Source organism: Sinocyclocheilus rhinocerous, unplaced genomic scaffold (assembly GCF_001515625.1).
Source record: "Sinocyclocheilus rhinocerous isolate Xijiao unplaced genomic scaffold, SAMN03320098_v1.1 scaffold2110, whole genome shotgun sequence".
Lineage (NCBI taxonomy): Eukaryota > Metazoa > Chordata > Actinopteri > Cypriniformes > Cyprinidae > Sinocyclocheilus > Sinocyclocheilus rhinocerous.
The window spans coordinates 191,367-206,368 of NW_015659947.1; the positions used below are offsets into that span (position 1 = coordinate 191,367).

A 15,002-nucleotide genomic window follows, 5' to 3' on the forward strand; every position below is an offset into this window, starting at 1 on the left:
GCTATTGGCAGCCAGTGCAAACTGATGAAGAGAGGTGTGACGTGCGCTCTCTTCGGCTCATTGAAGACCACTCTTGCCACAGCATTCTGGATCAGTTGCAGAGGCTTGATAGTGCATGCCGGAAGACCTGCTAAGAGAGCATTACAATAGTCCAGTCTGGAGAGAACAAGAGCTTGGACAAGGAGTTGTGTGGCCTGCTCTGATAGGAAGGGTCTAATCTTCCTAATGTTGTATAAAGCAAATCTGCAGGACAGGGCCGTTGTAGTAATATGGTCTGTGAAGCTAAGCTGATTATCAATCAAAACTCCAAGGTTTCTGGCTGTCCTAGAAGAAGTTATGGTTGATGAACCTAGTTGTATAGAGAAGTTGCGAAGAAGTGCTGGGTTGGCTGAGACCACAAGCAGTTCTGACTGCGCAAGGTTGAGTTAAAGGTGGTGGTCCTTCATCTAGCCAGAGATGTCTGTCAGACAGGCTGCAATGCGAACAGCTACCGTTGGATCATCTGGTTGGAATGAGAAGTAGAGTTGAGTGTCAATGCTTCAGTAACCGTGAGCAGGGCAGTCTCAGTTGAGGGGTCGCTTTTGAAGCCGGACTGGTTGTTGTCCAGGGGATTGTTCTGTGCAAGAAACATAGAGAGATGGTTGAACACAACTCGCTCAAGTGTCTTTGCAATGAATGGAAGAAGGGATACCGGTCTGTAGTTTTCTAAAAGTGCTGGATTTAGAGAGGGTTTCTTAAGCAGTGGGGTTACCCGAGCCTGCTTGAATGCTGTGGGAAATGTACCAGAGTGAAAATAGGTGTTGATAATGTGAGTGAGTGCAGGTATAACTGAAGAAGAAATGGCCTGAAGGAGGTGAGTGGGGATAGGATCAAGCGGACAGGTAGTAGGATGCATGAAAAGGACACGTTTGGAAACGTCTGCCTCCGAAGGAGGAGAGAAGGAGGAGAGAGAGTATGTATGTGTTATGATGTGATTGTCAGTTTGAGGTGTGAAGAATTGGCTGCTGATGGTTGTTGTTTTGTTTATGAAGAATGTTGCAAAGTCATCAGCTGTAAGAGTTGAATAAGGAGAGGGGGCGGAGGACAAAGAAGAGAAGAGAAGGTTTTGAAAAGTGTGCGAGAGTCAGAACAATTGTTAATTTTATTGTGGTAGTATGTCTTTTTAGCAGTGGAGACATTTGCAGAGAAGGAAGAGAGGAGAGACTGATACAAAGTAAGGTTAGTAGAGTTTTTGATTTGCGCCACTTCTTCTCTGCAGCCCTGAGTGTAGCGTGACGTTCACGGAGAACATCAGACAGCCAGGGTGCAGAGGGGGTGGAGCGTGCTGACTTCATACTGATTATTCAGTGTTATAATATTGTTTATATATATTTATTACACGGCCCTGTGGAATACTTGATTCTGATTGGTCAGTCGCGACATTCCGAGGTATGTTATCCCTCGATAACAACCGGTAAAAGCTAATAACACAGGCTCATCCGGGTAACAGCAGTCGGCGCTGTACTCTTGCTTGAACTATTTTTTTCTTGGTGGAAGCTTTGCGTTTGTTTAGCTAATAGAATATTAAAACTCGATTCAAAATGGTGTACAATTATTAATTATGTCATCCTGGTATCGCGGACTCGCTCTCATTTCATACAAACGCAGCTGCTGCCATTTTGCTACGATTGTTTTGTGCGCTGTAATGGATTATAAGAGAACTAACAAACTGGTAAGGTTTTAAAACATTTTTGTCTTAATTGTTTTATTGTCTTAATTAATTTTGTGGTGAAATGTTGTGTAATAAGTGGTTTGACTGCACCGTTTCCCTTAAATGTCCGTCTAGTTTGAATTTGCCGCTTGCTCACAACTGCTGTCTTCACGGAAACTTTGCGTTCATATATTTAAACTCAAATCAATATTTCGCGTCTAATTATTTACTTATGTGGCAAGTAGCCGTGTAATAAGCGGGATAATGTACATCCAGCCGGTTGTTATCTCAGAATAAACCCCGACAGGGTGATCAGGTAGCGTCGGGGTCTTGTATCAGCCTGACTCGCGTTACTTGTAATGCGTTACCCCCAACACTGGTTACAATATACCGTTTACCATATAAAAATATAATATTCCCAATATTTTGTTTTTCTGTTGAGTTTCTAAAGTGTTCAATTGGCCAAACAAAAGCTGATGCTTGCACACTTCCACCAAAAACTGTATTCACCAATTTATCAAGGCTGTGTTTGTCTTAATTCACGTTTCTGACAAAGTATCTTGTCATTTGTGTGAATCTAGTTTTCAAAGTCTTGCAACCCATCTAATATCACAGATATCTGTATATACATGGACAGTCAGTCAAACTCTGAGGGAATCTTTTGAATCATTTAATAGTTTTGCACACAATGAAGCAAACAATACCTTTTGTTGCAATGATTATAATTTATTTAGATTCTTTTTGCAGCTTGTATTGTCTAGCTTGATTATTCATCGGTATTAATAGCCCAGCCAATGTGTGTTATTTTAACTATAAATGTCCGTCTGTCTGATCCAGAGCTGTGGATGGTAAGAAATGACCCGATGATGGGCTGGCGTGGCTTGATATGGACCGAACGCTAGAAGAGAAGGAAAGCGAAAGGATGTGCGTGTCTGTCATCTTCCGATCAGCTGTGAAACTTTATAAAGCTTCATAAAGCCGTGTCAATATCGCAGCAGAGGGTTAAGGCAGGTGGCGAGGGAGGGTCATAGAGGGCAGAAGGGGGCATCTGGGGTGGATCTATCGGCCCCGAGGGTTGGGGCCAGTAGTCTGGGAGCGGCAAAGCGCGTCTGGAATGGCACGCCATGGGCGTTCAGAGCCCCGAGTTCAAGGCAGAGAGGGTGTAACCCGACACGAGAATGGACGTTTACCCTTTGAGCATGTGCGACAGAGACGGACAAATAAACACAAAGGGGGGGTGACGGAGCGGTGCGGTTTGCACCTGTTTCTGGGGCCCCCGCTCGCGACCCCGAAGAGCCACTCTGCTAGCCATTGAGTGAGTGTGTGTGTGTGTGTGTTGCCTTTCAATTCACCTCCAGCTGCCTCTCCTCAAGCATACAGACACGACTGCATTTACAGCACACTAGGAGAGAGAGATGAACAGACAGAGAGAGAGAGAGAGAGAGTGTGAGAGAGAGAGAGAGAGCGTAAGAGAGAGAGTGAGAAATTTATATTTTAATATTTACCATATACTGTATACCATATAATTATTATATTGTTTTAAATATTTTCTAAATATTTTTATACAAAAAGCTAGCTTTTGATTAAATTAAGCTTTTTATATGTATTATTATATATTTTATGAGTATTCATCATGTTTTTGTCCTGTTGGCTTGAATTACTATAAAAAGTGCTTTTATGTGGAGGAAAAATATTAGTGCAAAATAAAATGAAGGAGTTCATAGTTCATTTTAATAATTCATTCTAAAATAAATATTCAAATAAATAACCTTTTTAATATACAAACATGTTCTACAAAATTAAGTTAAATAAAACAATAAATTAAGAATTTTTTTTAATTGAAAAATAAACATGGGCATATTTAAAACGATTTATTTAATTGATGTTTTAAAATATTAGTGTTAGTATTTTTATGGAGATGAAAGATTCTTCAAAAATCTCCTTTTTGTTCTCCATGAAAGAAAGATGTACAGGTTTGAAACAACCACATTTTTTTTTACGACTGAATCATTTATTAACAATTTCTTTAATTGCAAAAAGCTGACTCTGAATTAGTCATCTTTCCACTCCAGTTCTGAAACCAACTGTACAAACACATGAATATTTAATAAGGTGAGCACGGATTCAGTTTTTGATTGGTTGTCTGTTGCTAAACATTTTATTGTAACATTCAAGCATCATATTATTTCAAAAGTCTAAAACCCTGCTAGTTTAAGATGTTGTTAACCCAGGGTTAAGTACAGTGCAAAGAGTTTGAAAAATTCTAGATTCAAAGAAGGCTGTAAAAAGTTAGTCCTTGTACTTTGGCCAATTTTGACAGTAGCTAAAGATACGTCTCTGTGCGTCTATCTGTTTTTGCTGTGTTCCTGAAATCAGTTTTATGATGTCTTGAGCTCAGAGAAACCTCAACCCAATACTGTTTGGCGAAAATCAGATAGAGCTTCATTCATGGCTGCATTTGACCCCAGCAATTTCAGACAATCACGCAAATAGCGACAATCTACAGTGCTGAGCGCTTAAAGAATGACCAGAATTCCCACAATGAACTCGTGACCCTTTTCCAGAGGTTCCACCGCCATCTTCAACTGGTGTTTGTGTGGAAACTCACTGGCCATTACGTGTGTGAGTTATTATCCAGCTAAGCGCACCAGCGTCGTTTAGATTGTTTGGTTTTTTGTGCGCTGGGTGAAAATTCAACAGGCTTTGCCAAAGAAAACATTTCTTGGCTTTGGTCGTCACTGTACCGTAATGCATTCACTCTCCCGACCCATAAAATTACACACAGCCGCTGAAAGGAAATACATTTGCCATGGTTTAATGGCTCCCAAGCATCTAAAGTACCACATAATGGAGCGCTTCTCCACCTGTTCTGAAGTTGCTGAAAAAAAATCAGGATTTGCCGTTAAACACACATTTTTCCATGGTTGTGGAGGAGTATGGGATGGATGTTGAAGAATGAGAAACTCCAGCTGTGTGAGGCTGAGAAATCACATTTCAGGATGTACAACAGACAACATTTTTGTATTTTGACTTACAAGTCGTGGGTCTGTGAGGATGCAAAGTTTTATTTGTCAGGCTGAAAATGCACATGAACATGCAGATCAAACCAAACTTTTTGAGAGTCTCTTCTGCTCACCAAGGCTGCATTTATTTGATCAAAAATACAGTAAAAACACTAATATTGTGAAATATTATTTCAATTTGAAATAACTATATTCTATTTGAATATATTGTAAAATGTAATTTATTTCTGTGATCAAAGCTGCATTTTCAGCATCATTACTCAAGTCTTCAGTGTCACATGATCCTTCAGAAATCATTCTAATATGCTGATTTGCTGCTCAAGAAACATTTCTGATTATTATCAATGTTGAAAACAGTTGTGCTGCTTCATATTTTGGTGGAAACTGTGATACATTTAGTTTTTCTGGATCCTTCAATGAATAGAAAGTTCAAAATAACAGCATTTATTTGAAAGAGAAATCTTCTGTAACATTATAAATGTCTTTACTGTCACTTTTGATCAATTTAATGCGTCCTTGCTGAATAAACGTATTTATTTCTTCCCCAAACTTTTGAACATTAGTGTATGTTATGGTAGTATTTGTTTAACCGGCTTGATTTTTTTTTACTGATTTGAATAGACTTCTAATGATTTAAATAAAATGACATTTCTACTGGTTTAAAAAAATTAATAAAATAAAATATAAGATAATAAATAAATAAAAACAACTGAAATCTAATGAAATTACAAAAAAAAAAATAGAATTATAATATAGTAGTGAGAATTAGAAAAATGCTGAACTGTCATGAAAATAATATGCATATTAATAAAATTAATAAAAAAGTACAGAAAATGTACTATTTAATAAAAAAAATATTATTAATAAATTAATTACAAAAATAATAAAAAACATATGTATAAAATTTCTTAACATATGGTGCACATTTTTTAATGTACCTTTTTTTAATTATTATTTTAATTATAAATAATATAATTATTTATATTATTTATAAATAAATAATTTATTTATAAATTATATGGGGGGGGTATCAGTTTTGTGTATAAAATATCATAACATTTGGCAGTGCTATCAAATAATGGATCAAGAAGGAAAATCATTGTCAGTTTTACTTCAGGTTCATTTAAATCAATCGCATTGCATCGTTTGTAGCTTTCCATGCAGTTTATAATGCAAATTGTGGCTTTTCAAAAGGTACATCTTTGCACCTTATATACCCATAAAAGATGCATATTAGTACATTAAGTGTACATATTCGTTCCTAAACGGTACATTTACTACGTTTTAAAAGATGGACACAGAAAATTCACATGCTGTGAGCAGTAAACAGACGAAACACATTGTATTGAGATGCACTAATGCAGACGTTCATTCGCTGCCTCATGTCAAACAGATGGAAAAAGCCACCCGTCCCTCACATAGGCTTGATTTTTCACAGAGGTTCGTTTATGTCTGAGCTCTCTAATGAGTCAGTGTGTTTTGCTCATTCTCTCTCTTTGTTTTGCTGAGGTCGCGGTGGGGCCCTTCAGAGGTCACGAGTGCAACTCGGCTTTCACTCTGTGTGATTTGAGTCGGACACTTCAAGGAAGAATATCAGAGTGTTACTACTTAGCCTTAAAGGTCTTGCATGTCTGTCTGTCTGTCTTTCATCATTTACTCACCCTCATGTCGTTCCAAACCCATATTATGTTCCTGTTTGTTATATGAGCAACTCTTTTCCATGAGATCACGACATTAGTCCATAGGACTAATTTTGATAGCTTTAATTTGATAGCTTTTTGTGAACAGATGTGCATTAAATATGTGCTGTTATTGACAAAAAAAATTTAGTCTAATTTGAAATCAGTTTAATTTGAAAATTCACTAAAAAGAACTAGCTCATAAGAGTCATTTGTTCTTGAATCGGACTGCACTTGTCGAGTTGTAGCCTGGGTTTTTCATTCACTAAAAAGAACCGACTCATGAGAGAGCGAATCAAACTACAGATGCCACACTGTATGTTTGATTTACTAAAAAGATCCTGGTTAAAAGAGTCATTTGTTTATGAATCAGACTACACCGGTCGTGCTGATTGCTTTTGATTCACTAAAAAGAATCATAAGAATCATTTAAAGAGAATCGGACTGCACTCGTCAAGTTGTAGCCTATGTTTTTGATTCACTAAAATGAACCGACTCGTGAGAGTCATTAGTTTGAAAATCAAACTACAGAGGTCACACTGTATGTTTGATTCACTAAAAAGAATTGGGTTAAAAGAGTCATTTGTTCATGAATCAGACTGCGTTGGTCATGCTGAATGTCTTTGATTCACATAAAAGGACCAGCTCATAAGAATCATTTACTAGAATCAAACGGCACTCGTCAAGTTGTAGCCTATACTTTTGATTCATTAAAAAGAACCGACTCATAACAGTCTTTAGTTTGTGAATCAAACTACTGTGGTCACACTGTATGTTTGATTCACTAACCAGGTTAAAAGAGTCATCCAGGTCTCCTTTGTGCCATTTTTTGTATTTTTTAAAACAATTTGAAAAATTGTCTATCATTATTTTACTTTACTTTACTTTGGAGTGTAGAATATGATCTGCGGTTTAAATTTGTTATCCGTTCTTTGTACTTGTACTATTTTGGTACTATAAAAATATTACATTTTTTAACTTTTAGTTTTAACCAAAAGTTGTCTAACATTATTTATATATATATTAATTTGTATTTATTATTTATTTATTATTATTTATGTTAATGTTTTACGTATTCAAATGCCTTTTTATTTTATTTGGACTTTTATGTACATCCATTCTTAAGATATTTTTGTGCAGAATGTCAGTCTTTCTGTGATTTTCTTCCCTCATCATGTTTGTTACTCTCATGGAGATCCACAGCAGCACAGATATGTGTGTACATGCACAAAAACACACAGTCTGCAGTGAAATCTCATACATTCACCAACCTTAATAAATGTGCCCTCTGTTGACATGCATCCCAGCCTTTAGGAGACCGTCTGCTGCACAGATGTGCTCTCTCTCTCTCTATCTGTCTGTCTCTCACCCAAATGTTTGAGAACCTGACAGTGCAGTATGAGGCAATCAGAGTCATTTTCTCAGGAGAAACATCTAAGAAGCAGGAGACTTCACCAAAAGTCTCCATTTGCTCTCTGTATACTCTCTGAGAAACAATTGAGATATTAAATATATGTGATTTTTTTATATTCTTTCCTATAGGTCTGTCGTGTAATGTGTGCAAGCCTTGTAATGTGTGTGTGTGTTAGTTGTTTATTGGGCAGACGCTGAAGGACTCACAGATCAGGAATGACTGGAATGTGAAGAGGAGGAGGAGACAGAGAGAGAGAGCAAGAGAGGTTGAGTGGGAGGTTATGGATTTATGAGGTCGTTGTGGGAGCTGTTGTACTTTTGCGTGACACCAGCTTTGTTTCGGACCCTTGTGGACCCTCAGGGTGGACTGTGTGTGTGTGTGTGTGTGTGTGTGTGTGTGAGAGAGAGAGAGTTTCAGGTGGCCATGGCTCAGTTTACACTTTTGTGGAGTTGATATGAATGACCCCTCTGTAGCTCCGCCCCTGTGAACACAATGACCCCTCACATGGGCCTAATACATAACTCAACTCAGTTCAACTCTGTTTTTGCCTTATTTTCTTGACCAAAACTGCACATGAAGCACAATAAAACAAAACTAGTGTGCATTTGTATACACTCTTATTTTTTATATAGTAATATACCTTCATTTATTACCAAAATAAATAAATAAATAAATAAATAAATACATAAATAAAAATAACTATTGCACATGTGTATCTTTAACAACATGTTGTCATGAGGGCAATGAATTACGAAATAATACTGACACAAAAATTGCTTCATTTCGATTCGGATATATGAAAATAATAAGTTGCAGTTCAGCAAGTGAGTCCAATGTTGATTCAGTCGTCACTCTGATCACACTTCGTCAGACTGAATTAACTGATAACTCATATTTTAAACTATTCATTAAAGGGGTCATATGATGCGATTTCAATTTTTCCTTTCTCTTTGGAGTGTTACAAGCTCTTGGTGCATAAAGAAGATCTGTAAAGTTGCAAAGACTAAAGTCTCAAATCCAAAGAGATATTCTTTTTAAAAGTTAAGGCTCAAAAGAATCATTTGTTCATGAATGGCTGTTTGTTTTTGATTCACTAAAAAGCCCCGGTTCAGAAGATTAATTTGTTCAGGAATCTGATTACACCTGTGGTGCTGGATCTTTTGATTCACTAAAAGAACCGACTCATAAGAGTCATGACGAATCAGTCTACAGTTGTCGTGCTGTATTGTTTGGATTCGCTAAAAGGAACCGGTTTATAGAGTCATTTGTTTGTGAATCAGATTACACTTGTGGTGTTGTTTGATAGGGTTAGGGTTTTTGTTTTTGTCCATGAGGAAAACCCAACGAGCCATTCATAAGCGGTGCAGGAAACACTGAATCACATGTAGTAAACAAGTTATTTTAACAAATAAAATGGAGTGATAATTGCTGAAGTAAACATGAGTATTGTTTGTTTATTTCAGGTCATTGTCAGGGAGTTGCCATGTCGTTGCGATGGCTCTGTGTGTTTTAAGTGCATTGCTATGCATAGTAGTGCTTTTTAGTACAAAGCTGTGCGGTTGCTAGGGTACTCTAGGTAGTTTTAGGGCGTTGCTATGTATCATCATCATCGTAGAAGATCAAAGATATATTTGTGGAAAATCTTCACACATATACATGCGTGTAGCCTGAAGTGAGATCTCACACCATGCCTTTGAGAAGCTCTTGAAGTTAAAAACACGCCTGGCATCTCCATAGACAAAAACGCCTGCACTAAACTCACACGGGTCTCCTCTACTTAGAGTCTCAGAAGAGATCTGTCTCAAACTGTGCTCAGATATGCAGAGATCTCAATACGAGCTCAAACTTTTCCCATCAAATGATCTCACGTTCATTTGAGAGCTTTATGCTCTTACTAGACTCACTTATGCTTTTATTTCTCCAAAGGAAGAGAGGAGAAAGTCTCCTAAAGACCAGCATCTGACCCTCTCATGCATCACGAGGTCATTTTCTCCATAAAACAGCAACAAACAGGTGTTTTTCGTTGGGTAAGAGGGCATTTAGGGGTTCTGTAATTAGTGTATACTAGTACTAGTAACCGGAGTCTGGCCGGATGAACGAGCCCTGTGATTTATGGGAGGCGTAAAGGCATATTCTATAAACATTGACACACAGACCAGCTGCTGCTCCTCTCTACGCCATGCCTGCGCCATCATTCCCTTCACCTTCTCATCCAGCGTGACCCGTCTGTCAGCAAAAGCATCACCACAAAAAAGATGAACAGTCAAGTAGGGGAGGGCAGTATGATATTTGCATCACTGTGCCCGATCGAAAACCCTGAAAGATAAGATCTCACAGCCTTGCTTTCACATTTACAAATGCAATTACGTTGAGCACAGGATCTTGTCGGATAAATTACCCAGCACACACACATATGAATGACGTGCTCTGTCGTTCCACTGCAGCCGATGAAGACGTGTGTTTGGGCGGTAATCATTCTTACTTTAGCTATGTACTCAAACTCACTGTCAACACATGCCTCAGACCACCATGTGTTCAACAACATCAGTCGTGCAACAAACACACGTCATGTGTGACCTGCTTATCACATGTGACGAGTTGCAGGCTCAAGGTTAGAAAAATGTGAAGAGTAGAAAAATATGTTTGTTTATGTATTAAATATATATATATACAGTATATATATATATATATATATATAAATGTAATATTTAATAGACATTACATATATATATATAATTTGCTTGCACTTTCCTGGATAATATTCTGAATAAATCAATGCACACTGGGTTAAAGAACCTAAAAAAAAATTTTTTTTGGTACATTTTTAAAAACCTTTTTGAATGTAATTTTTTTTTACATTTTTTTATTTATTGTATGTATATGTATATATGCCCATTACTGATTACAGATTATATGATGAAAACTGTAGTTATTAACATAATCTAGGTTACTCATTTTAGAATAGTCTAGAAATATGGCACATAGTCTTAGAATTTGTACCTGACTAACTGGGGCCCAGGTCAGGAAGCAGACAGACTGGCTAAACCGACCGTCTGCTAGCCGCTTCATGTCACAGAAATCCTTTGACACAATCTGTATTGTTAAAAGCGCTATATAAATAAAGGTGACTTGACTTGACTTGACTTTAGGTAATGTATTCTGACTACTTTTTAGATCACTTTTTTTTTTAATCTAACTTACAACTAAACGTACCATCCTGATATAAAAAGGAAAGGGAAAGAAAATAAATTCCATTTTTGGATTTCAACATCATAAAATGCATTAAACATTACATTAAACCAGGGTTTCAAACTGGGCTTAGTGTAAGAACTGCAGTGGGTTTGTGAGTTGATAAAAAGTTAGTAATTAATGAAATCATAAAAATGTAAAATAGATAAACACTTGAACACTAAAAATTGAAATATTTAATTTGTTTACCTGTATGTCAATGTGACCATTAAGCGACATCGAACTGTAAATGCAAATGTGAATATTAACTTCCTCAGAGATATTTCAAGTAAATATCTCATGTCAGAAGAGTTTGGCTGACAAAAACGTTAAAATAAATTTTTTAAAATTACATATATAATATATATATACATAATTATACAATAATATATATATATATATATATACACATACACACAATTTTTTTAATGTATTTTATTATTTACTTGCACTTTCTTGGTTATTGTAAGGAAAAATATCTTCATGTCTTCTTGTCTTCATTATTTTTTTATCAAAAATTAACTGGCTCAATCCATCTATTCCGACACTTTTCATTATTAATCAATAATGATTTAATCAATATAAAACCAATTCTTGTAAAAGTAAAAGTAAAATTTCACGTTGACTCTAAACTTCTCTCTGTTTGTTTTTTTCAGGACGGAATGAGCTGATTGCGCGATACATCAAGCTTCGAACGGGAAAGACACGGACCAGGAAACAGGTAGAGTTATCTAGATTCTTACACTGATTCAAATTCTAGAACATTTGGATAATTATGTACATTCACTGCCTTGTTTTCCTGTAAAATGTCTGAACATACTTTAAAGCAAGGTCTAAATTTAACTGATAAATCTGTGATGGCAACTTTAAAATAGCAACTAGAGTTTAACCTGTCCCTACTGAAGCATGGATTAAATTGGTTAATTACTTTTATTTGACCTTTGTGTCACACATTAACAGCAAGAGGAAGTACAGCAAATGTCAGACTGGGACTTAGAGATGGGCTTGTCCTCTTAAACTCCCAAACAGACTTTCACTGAGTGTAAATGTTTGGCCCCTGAGGGCCTCGATGCTGAAATGGACTTCAGCGGTGTGATTTATCGCACGCGGATCGGATATCGGTGTGTGTCTTCAGCACCTCTCTCAGTCCCGCTCGTTAGACCCACAAACAACTGCTCGCTCCCGGTCGTCCCATTACGATCGGGGCACATCACACGCTGCCGGGGAGGGGATTTGGAATCTAATAGCGTTCCCGCCGGCATTTGATATCGCTTGATGTCACTCAGGCCTTGTCACATACTGAGTCTTAAGCCCTCGGAGAGAGTCGAGGTGAGCTGGGGGCCCGAGAGGAAAAATAATAACTAAAAACAAGAAGAGAAACTAGAAGCGCACCTGGTAAGTGGACAAATGAAGGTCAAAGCAATCGCTGGTTAGGTAAAGTTTTCCATGCATACTTCGTAATTTAAATTCTGTCCAAATTTAAAATCTGTTTGTTTTGCACAACCTTGGTTAAAAATTACAGAGCAAATTTACTTGAGTTTTTCATTTTAAGTTAAGCTTCCCTTGTGAAATCAGATCATTTATTCAAGTTGTTCCAAACCTGTATGAATTTTTTTCTTCCGTTGAACATTTTGAAGAATGTTGGTAACCAAACAGTTTCTGGTCCCCATTGACTTCCATTGTTTATTTCCCCCATACTATGGAAGTCAATGGGGACCAGAAACTGGAATAGTTCACCTGAAAATGAAAATTTGCTGAAAATGTGCTCACCCTCAGGCCATCCAAGATTAGGATGAGTTTGCTTCTTCATCAGATTTGGAGAAATGTAGCATTGCATCACTTGCTAAGCAATGGATCCTCTGCAGTGAATGGGTGCCGTCAGAATGAGAGTCCAAACAGCTGATAAAAACATCACAATAATCCACAAGTAATCCACAGCACTCCAGTCCATCAGTTAATGTCTTGTGAAGCAAAAAGCTGCATGTTTGTAAGTCGGTAATCCATCATTAAGACATTTTAACTTCAAATCGTTGCTTCCAGCTAAAATGCAAGTCCATAATCCATAATAACGCTTCCTCCAGTGACAAAGACATTTTGTCTGAATCAGGAGAGAAATCTGCACAGATGAAGCACTGTTAACAAGAAGAAAAAAACGGTCTAAAAGAGCTCTAAACAAATATGTGGCTAGATTTTGATGTGAGAGACAACAGGAGACGGACTTTTTCACTGGAGAAACCGTTATTATGAATTATGGCCCGAAATGATGATTTAACATTAAAACTTCTTAATGATGGATTTGTTTCTTTTACAAACACAGCTTTTCACTTCACCAGACATTAACTGATGGACTGGAGTGGTGTGGATTACTTGTGGATTATTGTGATGTTTTTATCAGCTGTTTGGACTCTCATTCTGACGGCACCCATTCACATCCATTGCTGAGACACTGATGCAATGCTACATTTCTCCAAATCTGATGAAGAAACAAACTCATCCTAATCTTGGATGGCCTGAGGATGAGTACATTTTCAGGAAATGTTTATTTTGGGTGAACTATTCCTTTAAGAAATAAATGATTATTAATTTTAAACGATAAGATCAGCTGGGCTAAAATCTTGTGTGTTTTCCGTAGGTCTCCAGTCACATTCAGGTGTTGGCACGACGGAAAGCTCGGGAAATTCAGGTGAAACTCAAGGTAGCTAATGAACTCTGCTAATGCTGATCACTTGTTTGCAAATTAGCACCATTATCGCTTTACAGCCAAAGCATTTGTTAATGATGCAAAGAGAGGCTCGAATGCTGGACAATTGCATTAATCTGTGAGCGAATATAGCCTAGGCATGATTCAGATACAAATATAATTGCAAGCAATATCATACACTACGCTATAAATCAATTTCAGCACGTCGCTAATTTTCAGAAAACGTGTGACCTCTGGCTGTACAAGGGCTTAGCAGACGGCTCAGTAATATCGAGTCTTCTCCTTGCGCGCTCCTATCTTTCATCATATGGCATAGTTCACCCGTTGGCCATCGGCCATCTTGGCCCAGCTGTCTGAGTGCGGTTCTGGTCACACGGCTAACACTGACAGCCCTTTTAAATACGTTTCTGTAACTGAGAACTGTGACGGACTCACACATGCCCATATTTCAGCCTGCAGCGTTTGCCAGATCTGGGCTGAAGAATGCATCGGCTAGTCATGCTTCAAGGACACAGCAGTTGCTTGGGCTAGTCGTTTATGACTGTGACCTCTCCATGCACATTCGCTTGATGCAACTTTGCTGTACGTTCACTGAGCTTTAGGAGAAAGTAACAAAAAGTAAACTGATGTGAATCATTAAAACTTATATATGAAGCATTAAAAAGGAAGATTCATTTTAGTGAATCGTTTCATTCATTACTTTTTTTTTTTTTTGGACTGAGGCAATAATAAAATGCCCTAAAATGTCCTCTCTTTCTCATAATGAAGCTTTTTTCATTTTTGTGAATCGGTTCACTTGGATGAACACGCTCAAAACCGAACAGTTCACTGATTCTAGTCACTGCACAGAAGTTGCATTTTGCTTTTTTTTCAAAGCAATATATTTAGTTTAAAATATATTTATTATAGTTAGATTTATTTTTAATAGGCTCATTTTTTTTTCTTTTTTTCCTCTGAATGAACCGATTCATTTGTGTGAATCGGATCATTTGGATGGACAAGTTCAGACAGATTCAGTTCACTGATTCCAGTCACTGCGCAGAAGTCTGTTGCATTTCGCTGTTTTTTAATGCTGATATATTTTGGTTAAAGATACATTTATTATATTTAGGTATATTCATTTTTAAAATATATACTTATTATTTTCAAACTGAGGCAATAATAAAATATGCTCAAGTTCAACTAAAGTGTCCTTCTCATATTAAGCTTTAGAATGACTGATTCATTTTAGTGAATAAGTTCATTCATTTCTTTTTTTTTTTTTTTG

The 15,002-nt window shown here is 37.1% G+C and overlaps 1 protein-coding gene across 1 annotated transcript in view; it reads left to right on the forward strand.

The window, feature by feature from the left end:
- Nucleotides 1–15,002, forward strand: part of LOC107724646 (transcriptional enhancer factor TEF-3-like) — a gene marked incomplete at its 3' end in the record, with an annotated part of 32,214 nt that overhangs the window by 12,453 nt on the left and 4,759 nt on the right. The window contains exons 3-4 of the mRNA XM_016533649.1: nt 11,691–11,755; nt 13,667–13,729. Coding sequence (XP_016389135.1) covers nt 11,691–11,755; nt 13,667–13,729 — 128 coding nt within the window. The remainder of the gene's footprint in view (nt 1–11,690; nt 11,756–13,666; nt 13,730–15,002) is intronic.